A 19,930-nucleotide genomic window follows, 5' to 3' on the forward strand; every position below is an offset into this window, starting at 1 on the left:
TTCATCCAATTCCCTGGTAGTAGTTCTTCTGTGATTTGCATTTCACATCTTAAAAATACTTCTGCTGGCCATAAAAAAAATTAATAGGTCTCTCATTGCTAAATTGCAGTTCTTCATGTAAGAGATGTGTTCCTGGTTCCGCTAAAGCCATAAATGAGGATACTCGTTTAGACAGGACAATACCTGATTTTAGTTTCACTCCCTAAAAATCAGTGGTATTTGGTGAGCCAGACTGAAACATGTTTAGCTTTTTAAATGTATGAAGTGAATGGGACAGAACAATTGCACAATAAAACTTTGGAAGCATCCACAGTTAAATTAATGTTAAATTAATCACTTTAATTGGGCTTAAAATGATAAGTTTTTCTGGGTTTAAATGAGAATGGAAGAGGCCTCATCCAGTGACAGAGTTTTGGCTAACAACGTTTTGATTCCCTTTTTATTTCCTCTGCTTTGTCTCAGAAATATACTAGGGAAGGTTTTCCTAAAATACAAACCTTGGTGGTGGAAATTGGAACTTCTTGACTACGCTGTAACACTATAGAATTAGCTATAAATAAATGGCTGGGGTGGGACCTGATCTGATCCTGACTGAAGATATAAGTTTGGAGGGGAAACAGTTTTGAAACTCTAGCCAGAAATAAAAGTATTTTAGAACAATATTTTTAAATTGTTCTGCATTTCATAAATAGTCTGTTAACATACTTCATGCTATTTTATTATGAATATACAGTTTATACCTAGCATTATTTTAAGTATGGTGTGTTTTTTTTGTCTTGCAGGCAACTAACTGGAAGTGGAATGAGTTAAGAAACAATTACTTTTCCCAACACAGTCTGCTAAGATATGTAGGCAAGACATTAGTATATACTATGATGGAAGTTTTACCTGTTTGCTGGAAAATGTCTGAATGCTGTGCTATTCCAAACAATCACAGGTATTCTTATTCTACGCCAATCCACTCCTGAGAAAGTTTTGGAGATTATTACTACTACAGCTGTGTTGTATGCTGTGTGTTGCAGTGGTAATAAAACATTTTTCCCATTCTTGTTCTTTTTTTCTTTTTACTCCAATGCTATGATGTAATGAAAAGTGGGGAATTATTTGAAGCCTGTGTATCAGGATGATATCTGAAGAAGCATCATTATCTGCCCTTGATCTTTGGCAGCCTTGTTTGTCAACCAGAAACGAAATAGAGATAAAGCATCCCAAATGCCAGTTCTGAAAATACAAAGAAATCAGATGCACACAACTCTTTCATACAAAAACTTGAAGAAAAACACCCCTAGGGAGCATTGTTCATTATTTTTATTTTAACATGTGTGTAAGAAATGACTGATAGCAAAAAACTCTGGGAGAGAGGCTCATATATCCCTGCTTCTTTGGAGTTACTTAACATAAATTATGACATTATACAGAAAAGCTGCAAGAGCAATGCTTTGCATAACCACTTATATAATTCATGTGATTCTTTTGCAAAGAAAGACAAATGTTTAGAAACTGGAATTCCTTCTTCACTGGAAAAAGCCATGTATGCTGAAATTCAGTTAAAAATGGATGGATCTCAAGTAGAGTTGAAGCCACTAAGAAGCCAGTCCTCAGTAAATAAAAGTGAAACGAAGAGCGCTGATTTCAATTACGTTAAAGAGACAAACATCTCAAAAGGTTTGTGTACTTTGCACAACAACTTAATTTGGAATGACTGCTTACAGCCAGTAAAGACTTGTAATGACTGCACCCATGATTCCACAGTATGCACTTGTAAATTAATGGAACTACCAACTACCTGTGGGGATAAAACTGGACAACAGTTGTGCGATTCCTATGACACTTCAGTGGATAACTATTTGTGTTTGGAAAGAGCAACCCAAAAACTCAATGTGGCATGCTTAGGCCACAGTACTTTCCCAGGTGGTAATTTTACTGGAAGAATGCCTTCAAAGCCCATTCTGAGCCATTTTGAAAACTGTAGTGGAAGCTATGGAGAAGAGATGGAGGAAGATCTTTCTCGAAGTAAAAAAGAGCGCTCCACCTTATTATTCAGAAGGTTTTGCAAGAATGACAAGGAGGTTAAAAAATCAGTCTATACTGGGACAAGAGCAATTGTTAGGACTTTACCTTCTGGGCACATAGGAGATGTTGCATGGAATTGTGTTGACCGGTGGAGAACACACAACGAGCTAAAGCACTGTAGGATTATATCAGAACAATTAACACTTCAAGTTTCAATAAGCCATGAATTAAGTTCCTACCTTCTGCAAACTATATGGCATGGGGTAAGTGTCTTTTTATAATTTTCTTAAGCCTGATGCCTTTCTGAATGTGGTGGTTGACCAGATTCAAACTGATTGGCTTTACCATGATATAAAATTAATCAGCTTTCTTTGAATTCTCATTAGGGGTTGTACACATGACATCAAAGTGGTCATTTTGGTAATTGAGATCTTAAAGAGGACTTTGTGGGTTAGATTCAGATTTAGATCAACTGTGCTGACAGAAGTGGACTTTCTTGCCTCCTCCTTCTCAGAACAGCCCTCTGAATATGCTATACATAGAGTCAGAACACCCTACTAAATGGGGTGAGCTCTGTGTGTGTGTGTAATTTGCAAAAAGTGGACGGAGGGACCTTTTATGAGCAGAAGCCATTATTTTGCCACAAGTACAAAGAATGGTTACTAATACATATGGCAACTGCCATGTTTTTGTACATATGTTGAAATATGTCTTGAGTAGCACTTAATAAATTACAAAGTACATAGTTTTGTTTTGTTTTTGCTATGTTGAGATTATATCAGTTAAAAGGCCATACTGATTGTCTGCTGCTTTGGATATGGTTTTATGATGCTGTTTTACTGTTTTTTTTATTTTTTGTGTTGTGGTTTATATTTTTATTGTAAGATGCCTTGAGTTTGATTTTATTACAGAAAGGTGAGATATAAATGATGAACGGAAGAGGTCACGAATGAGTTAATGCAAGAATATAATAGAGCAGCCTTCCTTGTCTTGGTGTCTTCCAGGACTACAACTCCCATATTTCCCAGCCAGCTTGGCCAGACTGACTGGGGGTGATGGGAGTTGCAGTCCAACACATCTGAAAGGTGCCAAGTTGGGGAAGGCTGTAATAGAAGAAAATATCTGAGAGATTTACTTGGTCTGAAGAACCATGGACCACCTATGATGTACCAACGATTACACAGCATTTTTCTACCCTCCTAGAACACAATCCTATGGGATGAACCCTGCGTACTCGTAAGCCTCCGAACTCGTAAGCTTAGAAGTATCCAATGCAGAGCTGGACACTCGTATCCAATGAGGTTTTGGGGAAGGGGAGGGAAGGAGGCTGGGGACAGCCAGGGATACCTCATAAAGCCCATGTCCCTAGTCTGCTCCCCTCCCCGGGAATACTCTTTTTCATCCCCTACGAACTCTGCGCTGGTTGCAAGGGTGTGGGGGAGGAAACTGAAATTTCCTATGTCCTCCAGATGATGGGCGTCTTCAGACGGGCATTTTTTCATGCAATCATCATGGTTTGGTCACTGGTTTTCCTGTGAGCTTTACACGACACCATCACCGTGCAGTTGTTGTTTCATGTCTTCCCCCCTTCTTTGTGTGTGTTATTTTGCTATGTGGAAAATATGGTATTTTGGGCGGTCATGCAATGAAATTGCCTTTGTTTCCCCGTGTAATCCTTCCATTGCACTATGTCCTGCTTTGTGTGGGTGGGTGTTTGGTGGTGTGGTGTTGACATCAGTACTGATCCTCGTCAGTTGGGAGTGTGTCCACCCCTCCGCTCCTGCTTGGATCCATATTTCAGGAATGCCTGAGCAACCTGTTTCCATTTAGTCCCCCTACTAAAATGAGAAAAGTGTTACCGTTGCTTTTAGAGCATTTTCAGATGGGATGGAAATCTCATGGCTGGAAAGCATAGTCATAGTTGCAAAGATGCTCTTACAGGGACAATACTGACGTTGCAGACTTCTGAACTTGCGAAGAATCTGTGCTTTGCAATGGGATGGGGCTGCTCTGCACGTGCTGCTTGGAAAACTTTTAGCCGTTTCTATTCAATCCCCATGCGCACACGCAGAGGAGAGAAATGTAACCTCTTTCGATACAATCCCCTCTCCCAGTGTATAAACAAATGAGATAAATGTTATTGTTGCTTTTTTGGTCACATGCAAGAATACTTCCCCCCACCCTTTGAATATTGATAAAATATAACAGAAAATACATTGTGAAAATGGAAAATAAACCATACATTAAGTATATAGGATTATCATCAATTTCCATTCATTAAAAAAAGAAAAGAAAAAATGAGAGAGTTATACAAAGGTTTCAAGAAAAGCCGACCATCTGTGTATTTGTCCACTTGCAAGTTGCGTCTATATAACACCCGTTCAAAAGTTGATAATGTTATTAAGTCCTTGATCCATTGCATTATGGGAGGTGTGGATTTGTCCTTCCAATGTGATATTATAAGTTTTTTGGCTGTCATAAGGGCTCTGAAAATCCCTCTGTGCTGACCAAGTGTTAACTTCAAAGAAGCCGGTAGGTAATTTAGGAGGACATGCATTGTTCCATATTATAGATCATTTCAATACAAAGTTCATCCTTATTATTTTACCTCCTCCCAAAAAGGGGCAACTATGGGGCATTGCCAAAACATATGAGTTAAAGAAGCATTAGATGCATTACATCTCCAACAATTTTGCAAGTTAGACAACCCCTTATTAAAAAGGCATTGTGGAGTCCAATAAACCCGAAACATAATTTTTTTTGCTGAGTAAGACGTAACCTGAGATCCATAGAAGCTTCAAATACAAATGTTAGGGTAACCATCCTTTGGTTAGACAAGATAGGGTGCTCTAATTCTCTATTCCATTCTAGTCTTAAACTATGGGTATCATATTTATTTACTGCTGCTAAATATATATATGGGTCGTGGATCAACGTGTCAGTTCAGCTGTTCTAACAGTGCTGGAGGCTCCGAAGCTGTAAAAGCAGCTGGACCAAACCTAGATTCCAGCAGGTGTTGCAGGTGCAAGTATTGCCATTGGGCCATAGCAGGTAAATTATATTTAACACACAAGTCCGAAAATGGCAAAAACTCGTCGTCTGAGCCTATTATGGCGAGAACCGAGTGCTATCCATCATGGATGGCAGTTCCGAGGAAGCAGTGTGTCTATATCTCATGTAGAGATGTAAAATTTCCAGAAATTTTGAAGCCATGGGAAAAACCCGTTCCCCCCCCTCCCCGTTTTTTTCTGGAAAAAACTGAATTTTTCAGAAAAATTGAAATAATGCAATATTAGTAATTTTTACAGATTGAAAGTCACTTTGTTACTTTAGGAACATAAAATGTCATTATGTCCAAGTTGGTTTGGCATAAAATTATTATCTTTGGTATATTTAAAGTAGTGTATTCAAACAATTATTACAAATTTAATTTACTTTTTTTACTTTTTTGGGGGTAACAAATGGAGCTACAAGCTCCTGAACTGTTAGGAACACCTGAACTGTAAGGAACCTCTTTGGTTCTGCCAGTTTATGAGGAGCAGGCAAAAAATAATTTTAAAAAACAACTGAAGAAACCACCAACATTAGTAACAAAGAAAATTATTTATGTCTCCGCTAGTCCTCCAGTGTCAAGACATAAAGCATCCATTCCCATAAAAAGAACTGAGAAAAAAGGGGGGACCAAGATTCAATGAATATGCATGAAATTTAATCAGACTTATTTTCTGACCTATAGCTATTACTATTAGTTTCAGTCCCTGCTTCAGTGGCAGTGCCCCCTTGAGGCAGAAATGCATCTTGCTCTTGCATTTGAGAGTTGTAGTCTCAGTTTACAACCTAGGACTTGCTTGTCCTTGGTGCACAGTAAATTGTAATAATCTGATACTGTACAGTTTTTAGAAATCATTTGGAGAAGTAAATAACTGAAAACCTTGTCTTAAACATTTTATTCATCATGCTAAAATAAAACATCCCGTAATCCCCCGCAAAGGCTTTGGAAAAAAACGAGGGGGTAAAAGGGTTTTTCCCAAATTTTTCAAAAAAAATTCTGGGCCTTCACATTTCTAATCTCATGTAATTTCACTAATCAGTTTATTTTGATCAATTGAAGAAGACCAAAACTTAGTACAAGCCAACAGGTAAGCCTGATGATACAAAGCTAGGTCTGGAAAACCAAACTCGCCTTCTTTAATTGGAAGCTGCATCCGTTTCAAAGATATTCGAAGTGGGGAAGAACCCCAGAAGAATTTACGAAACAAAGCATCCCTAAGGAGGTTCGCTTGGCACCTACATTATATTCTTTTAGATGCCAGGTGAAGATTATTCTCCCAGTATTTTAACAGTCTATAAATTAATTTGAACTTGCTGTTTTAAATTTGTATTGCTGCTGTTTTTATCTTGGTTGTGCTTTTATATTGTATTTTATATTATGGTTTTATACTGTTGTTGTATACTTGAATTGTCTTAATTTTGTAAACTGCCCAGAGAGCTTTGGCTCTAAATAAATAAATAAATAAATAAATAGTTTGCCTGGGATAAATAAAGGTATCCCGCCTACAACAGAAAGAATTTGAGGTATAAGGTTCATCTTAAGTGTGTTGATTTTACCCCACAGACTCAACTTTAATGGCTCCCATCTGTCTATAGATAATAAAATCAGGGCACCACCGAAATTGGCCATTAGCCAGTAGCCAGAACAGTAGAAAATATACTTTCTCCAGTTGGCATAAACTCTGACTTTGACTAGTTAATTGAGTAACCGGAAAGATCACCAAAGTTATTAATCAATTCCATCAAAGCAGGAGTACATGTCTGAAGTTTAGAAATAAACAATAAAAGATTATCAGCATAAAGAATAATTTTAAATTCTAGGTCAGCATGTAAGACTAATTCTGGTTTAGCTAAACTGAGTAATTTTGGCTTTCCAATAAAATTTTCGAAGTGGGTTAGAATTTTATATTTTGTCTAATTGCACAAGCCAGTGGTTCCAAGCATAGATCAAATATCAATGGGGGAAGCGGACATCCTTGCCTAGTACCTTGCTCAAGTATGAAAAACGCCGACAACCAGCCATTGGTCATAACTCTTGTTCTTGGAGTCGAATATAAAACATTTTGGCAAGTGTTTTCAGGTGTAGAACTTCACCAGACCCAAATTTACAGAAAAAATGTGCTTGTGTCTACTTTGTCATATAAAAAAAAATCTGTGTGAGCACAGAGCACTAGATAGACCATAAAACTTAGTTATGCTTGTTGGTAGTTATTTGAAGCAGGACATGGACCCAATCCAGAGAACTCCTTTAGGCCCACTGAAAGACTTGCTGTTGCACCATGTCCTGCTTGTTCATCCGTGGCTGATGGCTGGTTGGCCACTGTGTGAACAGAGCGCCGGACTAGATGGACCCTTGGTCTGATCCAGCATGGTGCTTCTTATGTTCTTATGTCCAGTGAACTTTGATGTGTTTTCTTGGAACAGCAACTCCCTCCCCCATGACACGTTATTCCTCCAAATTGCGAAAGCAGCTTGCTATGTGGCATGGATGGCTGACTTAAAATCCCTGCTGGGCATGTGGAATTAGTCATACACTTCTTTGGATTGTGGCCATGATATCCTGTCTGTGTCGGTTCTAAAGCTTTTGAAAATATTTCATATTATGCTTGCTAAATGATAAAATATTTTCTTCAGCCTTGTCATACAGTTATTGTGAATGTTGCTGTGCCAATGGCCCATAACTAGCGATGGGTGATTTCTATAACAACAGAAATCATAATTTGCTCATCAAATTATGAATTCCTCCAAACAAAAGTTTCCCATTATTTTAAGATCTCGTTGTGAACCGCCCAGAGAGCTCCGGCTATTGGGCGGTATAGAAATGTAATAAATAAATACATAAATAAATAAAATAAATTGTGTACATATATGAACTGCGTTTCATGCGCATCAACAAAGTTCTTCTTGGGAACTGTAGTACGCTATCATGCTATGAGTCATAATATCATGTGTCCCCCTCTGTTTGGCTGTTTTCACATGCCACAGTCAGTATGGAGCAGGCATTTGTGGCTGCAATGTGAGCAGTAGCTGCGGAAGAGACAAATCCATTTGCTGACACCCTGATCTCCTCGCCTGTCAGCCACTCTAGGCTGCACCTCTCCCCTCTCAACCTCCTCCTCCTTGAATTTCCTCATAGTGCCACCCACCAGAATCCAAATCTAAAGTAAATGTTTACTTTCTAAATAAGAAAAAAAGCTGCCCAATACTAGAGAGAAATGACCTAACTTGACTAGCTGGATACAGAAAGGAAAGGAAGCCATGAGTGAAAAAGAGAGAGCTTTTTGAAAAAGAGAGTGCAGAGAGCTTCGGCTATTGGGCGGTATAGAAATGTAATAAATAAATAAATAAATAAATATAAATAAGAAACATTGAACAAGTGGTGGATACTAACTGACATGGCTGTTTATTCAAACGTAATTGGCTTGCTGAAGGATTTCAGATCCAAAATTTTACACTGATTGGTTTAGAAAAAATAATTAAACGGCTAATTGACATAATTCCATGAGCATGAGCATTGCAAACAGGACATTTACATTTCCTGTAGAAAGTAAAGGATTAAACCAACCAACCTCAAAACATGCACAGGAATAGCAGAGTTTAGATGCTTTAGTTATGCAGACTGCAAAGGTGCTTGTGAATAATCTCTGTTTGAATAATGAAAATACTTCATCAGATAGCCATACAGTGTTTATACACATAGAGGTATTATGCACATAATAGATTCTATCAACAAATTGCCTAATTTTGGATTTTGGCAGCATTCCTACCCATAACAAGAAACTCTGAAGGAATTTATTCAGCTTACTCAGTATATATTGAGTATAATAGGGTCCAGCTAGCAGAAGCTCTAGGACCCAATCCATTCTCCTGAGTAATATCAGTCAACCCTTCAATTGCCAACATGTATGCAAGAGAGCTCAGTACTAGTTCTGACAATGGGACTTTCTGGAAGCCTACATTGTGGAATTGGGGGTTAGTCCACTTCCTTTCATCCCTCCCAGTAAAAGTATTTGCTGATTAGTGGCATATGTTGTTGAATATTTTCTGCCAGAATCGGTGTGCTAGGTTTTCATTAACAAGTTAGAATAATGTACAAAAATTAGTAGAATTGTTATGTGAATGTCACTGGAGTTAGAAGTTGCCAATTGAACCAGTGACATTCTAGGTTTGAACTAGAGATCTCCCTGGCCCACCCAAACCGCTAGAAACTATATTCTGCAGGATTGGATAGTTCTTGTTCAGTTGTGCATCTCTCTGTAATGAGGGAGCCTGAGACCTGTTCTCAATCTATTTTGGTAGAGTCCTAGGTGCCAGGTAATAAGCCTCAGAGCAAAAGGTTTTTGATACTGTTATGGTAATTTCAGGAGCCACAGATTGTCATGCCTGACCCAGTCCCAAACCAGGATGAATCTCTTGATGAAGATTTGTATATCTTGGAGTCCAATGTTCATGTGGATCCTCCTGACACAAGTAATACCCCTAGAACCTCCATGGAAAGTACTCCATGTTCTCCAGTATTGGTGGACTCTGAGAAATCCCTGAGGGCCATAGATCCCTCAGGGGGATGAGAATGAGCATCTGCCTGGCTTTACAGCACACTGACACCAGAAAGCAGAAGCACAGACCACCTCAAGAAGAACAGCAGCCAGGCTACTTGGGAGTGACAGTCTGTTTGAGAGCCAGGATCTACTCAGAAGTAAGAAAACACTGCAGCTGTAACTGGTTGTTGGCTATATAAGCCTTCATTTGAGACCTGCTAGCTGCTGGAACAACAGATTTATTTCAGCTGCCAGTATTTTGGAACTTTGCTTCCTCTCATTTCCTGCTTTTGACTCTCCTTTTTCCTGGACTGTTAATACTGTGCTTTTGACATTTTACTTTGCTAGATTTGCTCCAGAGCTGAGCCCAACTCAGCCATAGCATGATATTGATGAATTGCAGACAACTTGGATTGCAAGTTTCCTTCATATGCCAGCTGCGACATGCAGTGTACCTCACAATGGTGTAACAGGTGTCCTAATGGTGACTATGTAAGCGAAATCAATAATCTCTTAAACTTGAATAGCTCTTATAGTTAAATGATCACATAAGAACAGCTTGTCACCTGTGGGTGAACTTTTAGTTCAGTGTTCTGTACAACAACTTTAAAAGAAATATGCTAGGATTAATGAGATCATAACCTTGTACAATAAGGAATAGGCTGAGCAGAGGCCTTTGGTTTTGGGATAACTACAATTGTTTTTCAACATAATACCCACCCCCTAGCCAACAGCATGTATAGTTGTGAACTGGACATTATGAGAGTAGATCACCAAATTCAAAGTAGCAACTCTTTATACTTCATCTCTGTCTTCTCATTTTTCTCCACATATCTCACAAGTCTTTAGTTACAGAATTTGATGTGTTTTGCTCATTTTATCTCTTACTGCCTGTTCTACACTTTATTGTGCACAGACAGCAATCCACAGGCTTTGGCTGGGCCTGGTACCCTCCCCATCCCTGTAGAAGGGAAGGATAGAGCCTTGCCTCTGGTTGCATGATCTTTGGAGGTATGCTGAACATCTCCAAAGGCCAACACAACTACAGGGATGAACCTGTATTCTTCCTAGCTCTGAGCTGTGACTCACTCCTGTTTTGCTCAGCTGCATTAGTGCTCAGCTTCATTTGCATCACAGGGGATAGGAATATATGCCATGACAAGTGAATTTTGGATCCCTATACAAAGTGACAATTTGTCTGTGTGTGTGCTATCAGAACCTTTTTTATGAACCTGGCAGTGGTACTTGGGATGTTCCCAATTGTTTTTTCAGGTTGTGCTAAGGTATCAGTCTTTTCCATACAAGTGGATGATGGGTGATAGGAAATGTGGGGCAATGTTGTGGCAGGGCCAATATGTGTTCTCTGTGCTTGGAGTAAATTTCTGAATGGAGCTAATTTCTTCTCTACATCTGATTCAGGTGAGGTGGTAGAAGTCCTAGGAGCATCTGGAATCAATAACGAACTAGTGAGGGCCAAAACCTTGAAAATTCATCTAGACAAGATACCCACCCTTTTGGTGGGTGAATTGTTTGCCTCAGGGGATGATATAGAAATGTAATAAACAAACCTGTTATGGATTGTGATGCACCATTCAGTTGTGCCATATCCTAGATCCAACTTCATAATTGGATGTTCAAATAGCCTCCATGGCACAGAGCACCTTGTGCTATTTTAGTACAGCCTCCAGACGACTAGACTACCATAATACACAGTACATGGGGCTGTTTTTTAAAGTCTGCTTGGAAACTGCAGTTTGTTTATAATACAGCTGCTAGAGTACTAACTGTGACTGGTTGGGGGCAGTGTGTCTTATCAAGCTTCATCAGCATTACTGGCTCCTGATATGTTTCTGGGCACAATTCAATATACTGATGCTTACATTTTTAAAAGCCCTGTACAGCTTTGGAACAAGTTATTTGAAGGATCGCCCATACACTGTTTACATCTTTGCAGGTTCTTCTCCAGATGCCCCTGCTATTTGAACTGAGGTGGAAGGTGACTAGGGTGAAGATCTTTTTGGAGGTGGCATCCTGCTCTTACTAGGGAGGCCCAGCCGTTGCCATTTCTAGTTTTTTCAGTGTTGGGGGACACTTCTGTATTTTCCTAGGCCTATTAATCTCCAATGAGGTTGTTGTGCAAAGCACACCAATAAAAGTTTTCTTGGAAATATGCAAATGTTTAATTGAAGTAAAAGCTGAAGAATAACCATAATTGGTGAATCAATTAGTTCAGGACCATGGTGGTTGGAAGTTAATCCTTTCTCTCCATGAAATGCTCCTGATAAATGTCTCTCTGAGGCTGCTATTTGCATCATGTGGATGGGGTGAGGACATTAGTAACAAATGCACGTTTGTATAGTTCACTGCTGTACCAGCTTTGGGAAAAGGCTTAAAGCTCCATCCCCCCATACCAATACGAATTGTGATCTGAGTCCACACCCACTGGTGTTGTGAAGAAAAGGAAGGAGATTCTGTTCATAAATCTACATCACATCTAGTTTTTTTCCTGAGAAGCAGGCCCTTTTACAGCAGCAGGACTTATTTCTGAGTAGACCTGTTCAGGACTGGGCTGAAAAGATATTATGTAACTGCCACCTTTTGCAATTAAAAATATCTTGAATATAGGTGGGGAAATTATCCACTAACCACAGATGATTCAAAGATAAATACAAACTGTTTTGTGCTTCCTGAGTAGAGGCATTTTGATCACTAATCTGGATCTGTACACATTCATGGATGTAAGCTCTAGTAAGGTAACCTGACTAAGTAAAGAGACATTTGTTATAGCTCAGTGGGACCTTTTGGCCTTCTCAGGGCTAAACTAGATGTGATGTTATCCATGTCTAGCCAGCATGGGAGGAGAGCAATGGAGTGCAGGAGTGAGGTGGGGAGAAAGAATTAAAACCCTTCCCCCACAATCTCTCCTGTCCTATTTATTTTTGATCCATGGAAGAGCTAAAGACGTGGATAACATCATATCTACTTTGGCCCTTGGAAGGCCAAAAAGTCCCATTGAGTTGCAACAAACTTCTCATTGGCTATCAGGTTACTATATTAGAGTTTACATATGTAAACTTGAACAGATGCAGCCCTTGCTAGGGATGTGAGTAATGTCACATATAATTTGGTCCCAGAAGTGTCATGGCAATTGGTTGCTTTAAGTACAGTTTGTACTGGTAGGGCTGTCTGTTGATTCTTCAGGATTTATTTCTACTGAAAAAAAATTCTTCAGTGGCAGTTTCTCGTTGTGTTCTTAGTTTGAGATTTTCATAGGGATAGTCTTCATATAGATAATACTGCAAATGTTGATTTTTAACTTTGTATATTTACTTATATTAATAGTCCTTTTTAAAAAAACAAATAACCTAGTACTATCTGTAAATAGTTTACACTCTCAAAGACAATTTTCTGAGAAAGGAGTCATAAAAAGATATTATGATAACTTAAATATTGTTCAATTGACTAGTAACGGTCATGAACCCTTGAACTGATTAGTACAATCTAGCCAAATTTTTTTATTCTTTTAATTTAAATTCTTACTTTTAATTTAAATTACTTTTAAATTGAATTTGTTTTAATATGAGAGTTAAGCATGTGCTTAAATTTCTTTTCTGTTGAAATAATTTATTTCATGGACTGCTGCTTTTAGTCTGTTTACCTGTTGTTTTTATTTTATTCTATCTTGACAGTTTTTATTGTATCTTTGACAGTTTTGATTATTAGTCACTGTGGTCATTCAATTGAATTATGTATGCATTTCAATAAAAAAAGTAGTTTAAAAGTACTAAATATTGGCCAGAATGCTATATGTATATCAACACATGAAAACTATGCAAATTTTTCTACCTTCCCAACCTTCTGGTATGTGCTTGCATCCAGATATAAATTTAAACAGTAATAAATGAATAAAATCTTAGTTGTTATTACCGTATTTCTTTGATTGTAAGGCACCATCGATTGTAAGATGCACACTAATTTCAGTACCACCAACAGAAAAAAAAACCTAAGACCCGCGATTCTAAGATGCACCCCATTTTTAGAGATGTTTATATGGGGAAAAAAGCCTTCAGCGTGGTGGCGCCCCTCCTGTGGAATTCCCTGCCTCTGGAGGTCAGGCAGGCGCCAACCTTGTACTCCTTTCGGCGCCTCCTGAAAACATCTTTATTCCAAGAAGCCTTTCTTTAACATGCAGCCTTGGATTTCTGTTTTTGCTTCTTTTTAAATTTTGCTTTAACTGTTTTATTCTGTTTTTATTTTCATTTTACTTTGTACACCACTCCGAAATTTTTCAATGGGGAGCGGTATATAAATATTCTAAATAAATAATAAATAAATTTAAAAAGTGCGTCTTAGAATCGAAGAAATATGGTATGTAATTAAATAACTCCTCTGGAAGTCCTTGATAATTTTAGCACATAATAATCTGTGTGGTAGTATCGATGTTTCATGGCTGTAAGTTATTAGGCTCCTTTATGGAAGTAATCAAACAGTGCTTTAATATCAATGGGTTGGATCAGACTTATTACTTAGAATAGATCCATTGAAATCAATGGGACTTGTTAGTAATGACTAACTTAAGCCCCTTTGATTTGGGATCCAACCCTATTTTGTGTTTGTTACATTATATATAACTTTTTTAAAAAAAACCAAAACTTTGTGATTTTAGACTGATATTTTGCTGCTCCTTGCAGTTGTATAACATCCACATTAGGAGTTAAAGGCTGTATTCTTCCAACTTCTTCTTAGCTCTATCATGGTGCCAAAAATTGTGAAGAAGAGTGCCAAATTGAGTACAACTTCAGAGGAAATGTCCGCATGATTTTTGTGACTCAGTGAATCCGAGACTGGGGGTATGTGGGGGAACACCCTTTCCAATGACCAAACTACCATGAATTTTATTTAGCAGCAAATAGCAATGATTTTGTTTTTTTAATATAAAAGAAAGTTGTTAAACAGCAATAATTGATCAAAGGGGATTATTTATCTTTTCTGAAAGCTAAGTAAAATGATAGATTTACAGGGATTTTCTTCTTATTTTGAAGAATCTAAAATAATAGAAGAACATACAGAGGAATTAGAAGCAATTCCTTCCAGTCACAGTCTGAAAAGTGAGTTACAGATGTTGAAATCACCCAAATGCCCTTTTTGGTGACCAAACTTAATCTAAAGGTGCTTCCAAATGGAGGTGCTCATAGTGCTACTAGTGAGAATGCATTGTAGCACTATTCCATTTTTTCTTTCTTAACTGATTAACTATGGTTAGAGAAAAGATAGAAGAAGCATGGGATGCACAAGAAGGTTACAAGTTGAAGATGACATCTGACCACCACCACCCTCCATAAAATCCCATGAATGAAGCAGGGGGTTGGTGTTATAAAAGCCTTGTCTGGAAGCACCTTCACTTTTTAGCTTCTTTGGTTGTTTGCTGCTTATAAAGGCCTCTAGCACTGCAATTGCAAAGTGGTTACAAACTGAAATAAACCTAAAATGTGGAACAGATTGGTAGTATGCCTCCCATTTGAGAATGATTATAAGAACATTCAATGATCAAAGACCCTGCTGTTTAAGCCTGGAGTTAAAACAATATCATGTTGGCTCAAACTCTACAAATCCAGGAAATTGGAAGCTAAGGCTTATGCCTTGATTGATATACCTCATGATCGGTGATGATGTTCTGCAATGTGTAAGGGGATTTTTCAGGTGACTTTTATTTTAAGGCACACGTGAACACAGGCTGCTTGGAAGCGTAAGTTCCTGCAATACCTTGCAACAGTACTACTTAAATTCCCTACTATAGTAGGTATAAGGAAGATCTGGAGATAGACACTCAGAATGATTGACTTCACTCAGACTCACAAACTCAATGAAACCATTATAAGTTTAAAACATTTATTAAAACAATTTAAGAAAGTTAAAGTCAAACACATACACGAAACTCTATTCAGCAAAGCAAATTAAAAAAATATACTCACAAGCCTAGCAGATTTCTGGAGAACAAGACAAACACAACAAACATAGACAAACACACACCAAATGACTCTGCAAAATCCGCTTCCCGCCCAGCTAACGGCTTAGGCGGGAAAGCGGCCGTTGCAGGTGGGAGGGGCAGAAGAAAAAGATGCCTCACGTGGCCCTGTGGAAGAGCCACGTGAGGCATGGGCTGGGCAACGGCTATATAAGGCTGCCACGCCCAAGCACCGGCCTCTTTCGATTTCGGCTCCCACCCTCCCGCCTCGTTTCTAGTATGGGATTAGCCAGTCGCTCCCTTTGGAGGGAGAGCTAAGTAGGAATTTTTCCTATTACGTTTTTTGCCTACTTCATACTGGTGGCGTATGGAAGGATTAGGAAGGGTGTGTAATTAGGTTAATTTGTGGCAGGGAATGTGCATGAATTGAGAGTATTAGACAGGGACGGTGAGCACTCTGGCACCTTTTAAAAGGTGATTGGCATATCCGGAGGCCTGCTCCTCGGGGGCTCCGCGGCTCAAGTGCCAGGATATGGTATGCCTTTGGAGACCCTCCTGTCTTCACCCACTCGCTGTCGTTATGGCAGTGGGCAGGGGTGTAGTAGGGCGGTCTCCCCACACTTACAAAGTGTCATATAAGCAAGAAGCCAGAATTCCCGGCTCCTTGCTTTCGAGAGTGGCTTGCCCTTAAGACAGGCAAGAGGCCTGAGATAAGGTTTATTCCCACACTTTCATGCGCAGATCCAGGAAGGGATGGATTCCAGTTATTTAAATAAAGAGGCCCTAGTTAACCCAAGTCCTGTCTCCGTGTCTTTATTCCATGCTCCCGCTTACACTCGCAACACACACCCAATGACTCTGCAAAGGAGCTCTTCTCTGTAGAGGGACTCCTATCTCTACAAGGAAAAACCAAGTCATGCCTGAGGTAAAAGGACATCTTTGTCCCCTGTGTCCAGAATTAAATACCCCTCTCAAAGTCAAAGACCTTCCTTCAAATACATATGCATTTATTCTGAAATAGCTAAACTTGGCTAATGAACGTGGCCATTACTCCATCTTTTACCGAATTCCATAGTTTAACTATGCACTGTGTGAAGTACTTCCATTTATCTATCTTGAATCTTCTACCATTCAGCTTAATTAGATGACCCTGGGTTATTCTATTAGATGAGAAGGAGAAAAACTTTGCCTTATCCACATCAACTAAGGGTGCAACCGCATAACCATTAGACACTGTCTAGAGCCATAGGATTTTTTGGTTCCTGGGAGCCATGCTCCTTGCCCCCTCGTAGCCAGCATGATTCTTCCCTGTTTCCTCACAGCCTCCCCCCTTCCTATTCCAAATCTACTCAGCTAAACAAGAAAAATTGCCTGTATAGCCAAAAATGCAGGGCAGCCGGAGCATGAAGGCGAGGATTGCCTCCATGCTCTGGCTACCCTGGATACTCATCAGCCTCTGAGTTCAGAGGCTCATGACTGTCTTCATAGGATTGCACCATAAATCAGGAAGAGGAAGAAATAAATATTGTATTTCAACTATCTGTTTATATATCCTTGATGATAGTTTTTTCACAGATTTCTTGCATACTTTCAAGAGCAGAGTTTTGGCCATATTTTCATATGATATTCAAGTCAAGGTATACAAGATTTGATCTTACTCAACCTTGTTATCTAGGTAAAAGGAAGATTATTTTGGTATGATTACTATTACACATCCATGCTAGTTTCCTTTCAACTCTCTGTTTTTTAAAATTAAATTTTGTGTTTTTCGTATATGAATTACAAGCTGAGGGATGAATTTTTTAATCTAATTTTATGTCTTCTCTGAAACATCTGTTTATTGAAGTACACTAAATCCATTCTTTTATTGTGCTCATGATGACACGGAAGCTCATATCAGTGACTGGATACTCCACACACATCATTGCACAGATGCATTCCAGCTGTTGACCTTTTATGTACATTTTATTGATAATTACTAATACATTTCTATCAGGAAAGTTATTTTACTGGTCTAAATTAGATATTTGATTGGTCAGTATTAATTGGAGGCCTCTATAAATTTGTAACAGCCTACAGAATTTTCTATTTTCATACCTGAATTATGCATGTGACTTATATCTGGGATAAAAACTATTCTTGGCAGTTGGGGTAGCAAGAAAAAGAAACATAAGGCCACGGGGCTTGAATTTCCTTTCATTTAGTTATTCCTCTTGATATTAGATTATAGTAGAAGCTTGAATTATAGGAAGCTATTTGTCTTGTACTAGTCATAAAGAGAATGTATTTAATCTTTTTGACTATTGATCAAATAGGTTTTACTAGACATCTACAATATAGGCATTTAAATAGGTATGTATACAAACCTGAGCTGAACCTGCTTTATGTTGCTGAATATCCACAGATTCTATTAATGTCAGATGAAGTTATAGAAACTTAACAGTTCATCTGAATGTAAAGTTATTTTGATTCAGGTGCACAATCATACAAAACAATCTACTTCTATGATTCTACAAACTAACATTTAATTTTTTCTTAAATAAAAAAAATGAGAAAAGCTATCTCTGAATATTTTTGGATCAAAGCCTACTGATAGCCTCTTTGGATCAATTCAACATCACTGGGCTGATCAGGTCATCACTACTAGGAAATTAAAGAAGTTCCACCTCCAAATTGACTTAAAATATATGAGATAGATGTTGCAGTCCCATAATGTATAACAAACAGATGTGTGGATATGGATTGGCCGAGTTTGTATCTTGGCTTAATAAGAACGAGTCTTGTGCCAGTGTACAAAGCTGCTTCATTCTTTCCTTCTTGCACTTGAATACAATGCAGAATTATTCAATTAATCAGTTTCCCATAGTTTAAGATCCTAGTTTGTACTGAAGCTGGTAACCATGAAACAGGAAATTATGGTTAATTGGAGACTTGTGCATTGCATTCAGGTGCACTGTGAAAGGAGGAGAATAGGAGCTGTGTGTGCAGGCAAAAGACTAATTCTTACTAAGCTGAGATATTGTTGCAAAAGGCTAATTCATATCTTGGCTTACTAAGTGAAAATACTGTTATCCAAACTGGGCCAGTGTATCACCTCAGTCACTGTTATCATATGCAAATGACTAATACCAAAAAAATTGCAAACTGTCCTTTACCATCACTGTTTTTCTACCTAAAATATTTTAATGATTCTGGTGAAGTTGTACATTATATAGAAGTTCAAATTATTATTAATTTTGTTCTTATCTGCTACTGTAGGATATGGCCATTTAAAATTGTATTGTCTTAAAAAATGTAACAAATGGCAGCTTCAGGTGATATTCCTGCTTTAACATAGGTCATGCCCTAATGTGAGAGTCAGTCAATGTGAGAGTCAGAGTTCAATACTTGCTTTCATAGGCTGATGGGTCCTAGAATGTCATATTACAATTTAATATATAAGCCTGACTTACAAGTTACTCCACACGTTTCTATCCTGCAAAAGCCTTTACTAGTTCATATCTCTATATTAAACATTTGAGGAGCATCAAAAACCTAAAAAGGGAAAGGGAAACTTAATCTGCTCTTCCTGTCCTAAGTTCCGAAAGCTCCCGACTCATTATTTGGAACTGAATCTTAATTGCCATAAATATGCAAGCTGATATCCTGTGTCTATAACTTTTAAGAGTGAAAGAATAGGTAAAACATAAATTAAAAGAAATACGTTGTTATGTGTCTGCTGCTGCTATTAATGGTTTTATTTGAAACTGGGATTGATATACCCTCTGGTGGTGAAAACGATTAATGCAAGTTTATTTCTTTTCTGTGTTAATAAATAGCTTGTTTGCACAGTGCTGAAATTTTCTGATACATTACGCTCTTGGTAGATTTAGGTAGATATTTGGTATTCGGAATTGTGTGGATTGTGAAAAAAGATCAGGAAATAAAATTGTATTCATAAGAATTACCGTCTAGTTATAATTAATGGAAGCTTTCTACGTTTTCTCCTGTCTACAATTACAGAGTCATAGTTAATGAAAGTCTTCTGTGTTTTTCTTTGGTTACAATTGTTAAGGCTTTTTCAATTCATATATTTGTGTTCTATTCTTGTTATAATTAATGAAAGTTTTACTTAGATTCACAACTGTAAAGGTTTTTTCCAACTGCACATGTATTTAACTCATGGCACTACACTGTGTAACAAGTCCTAATGTTATGTAACCATCGGATATTCAGGCAGATGACTATTGTCCGAGGTGGAATTTAATGTTATTATATCACACTGATTTATTAAAGGACTATTTTCCTTTTGATCTGCACCATATTGTCTAGCATATTCCACACTAGAAAATATCGGATACAGTCCTGTTAGCACAGATTGGAT

General features: G+C 38.1%; 1 protein-coding gene across 4 annotated transcripts in view; it reads left to right on the forward strand.

The window, feature by feature from the left end:
- The first annotated feature begins 781 nt into the window (after nt 1-781).
- The window catches only part of PLCE1 (phospholipase C epsilon 1), a 140,806-nt gene continuing 121,657 nt past the window's right edge, over nt 782-19,930 (forward strand). For all 4 annotated transcript variants that reach the window (XM_063132890.1, XM_063132891.1, XM_063132888.1 and 1 more), the window contains exon 1: nt 782-2,276. In XM_063132890.1, coding sequence (XP_062988960.1) covers nt 1,332-2,276 — 945 coding nt within the window. In that variant the 5' untranslated portion in view covers nt 782-1,331. The remainder of the gene's footprint in view (nt 2,277-19,930) is intronic.

The sequence above is a fragment of the Elgaria multicarinata genome, chromosome 8, assembly GCF_023053635.1.
Source record: "Elgaria multicarinata webbii isolate HBS135686 ecotype San Diego chromosome 8, rElgMul1.1.pri, whole genome shotgun sequence".
Taxonomy (NCBI): Eukaryota; Metazoa; Chordata; class Lepidosauria; order Squamata; family Anguidae; genus Elgaria; species Elgaria multicarinata.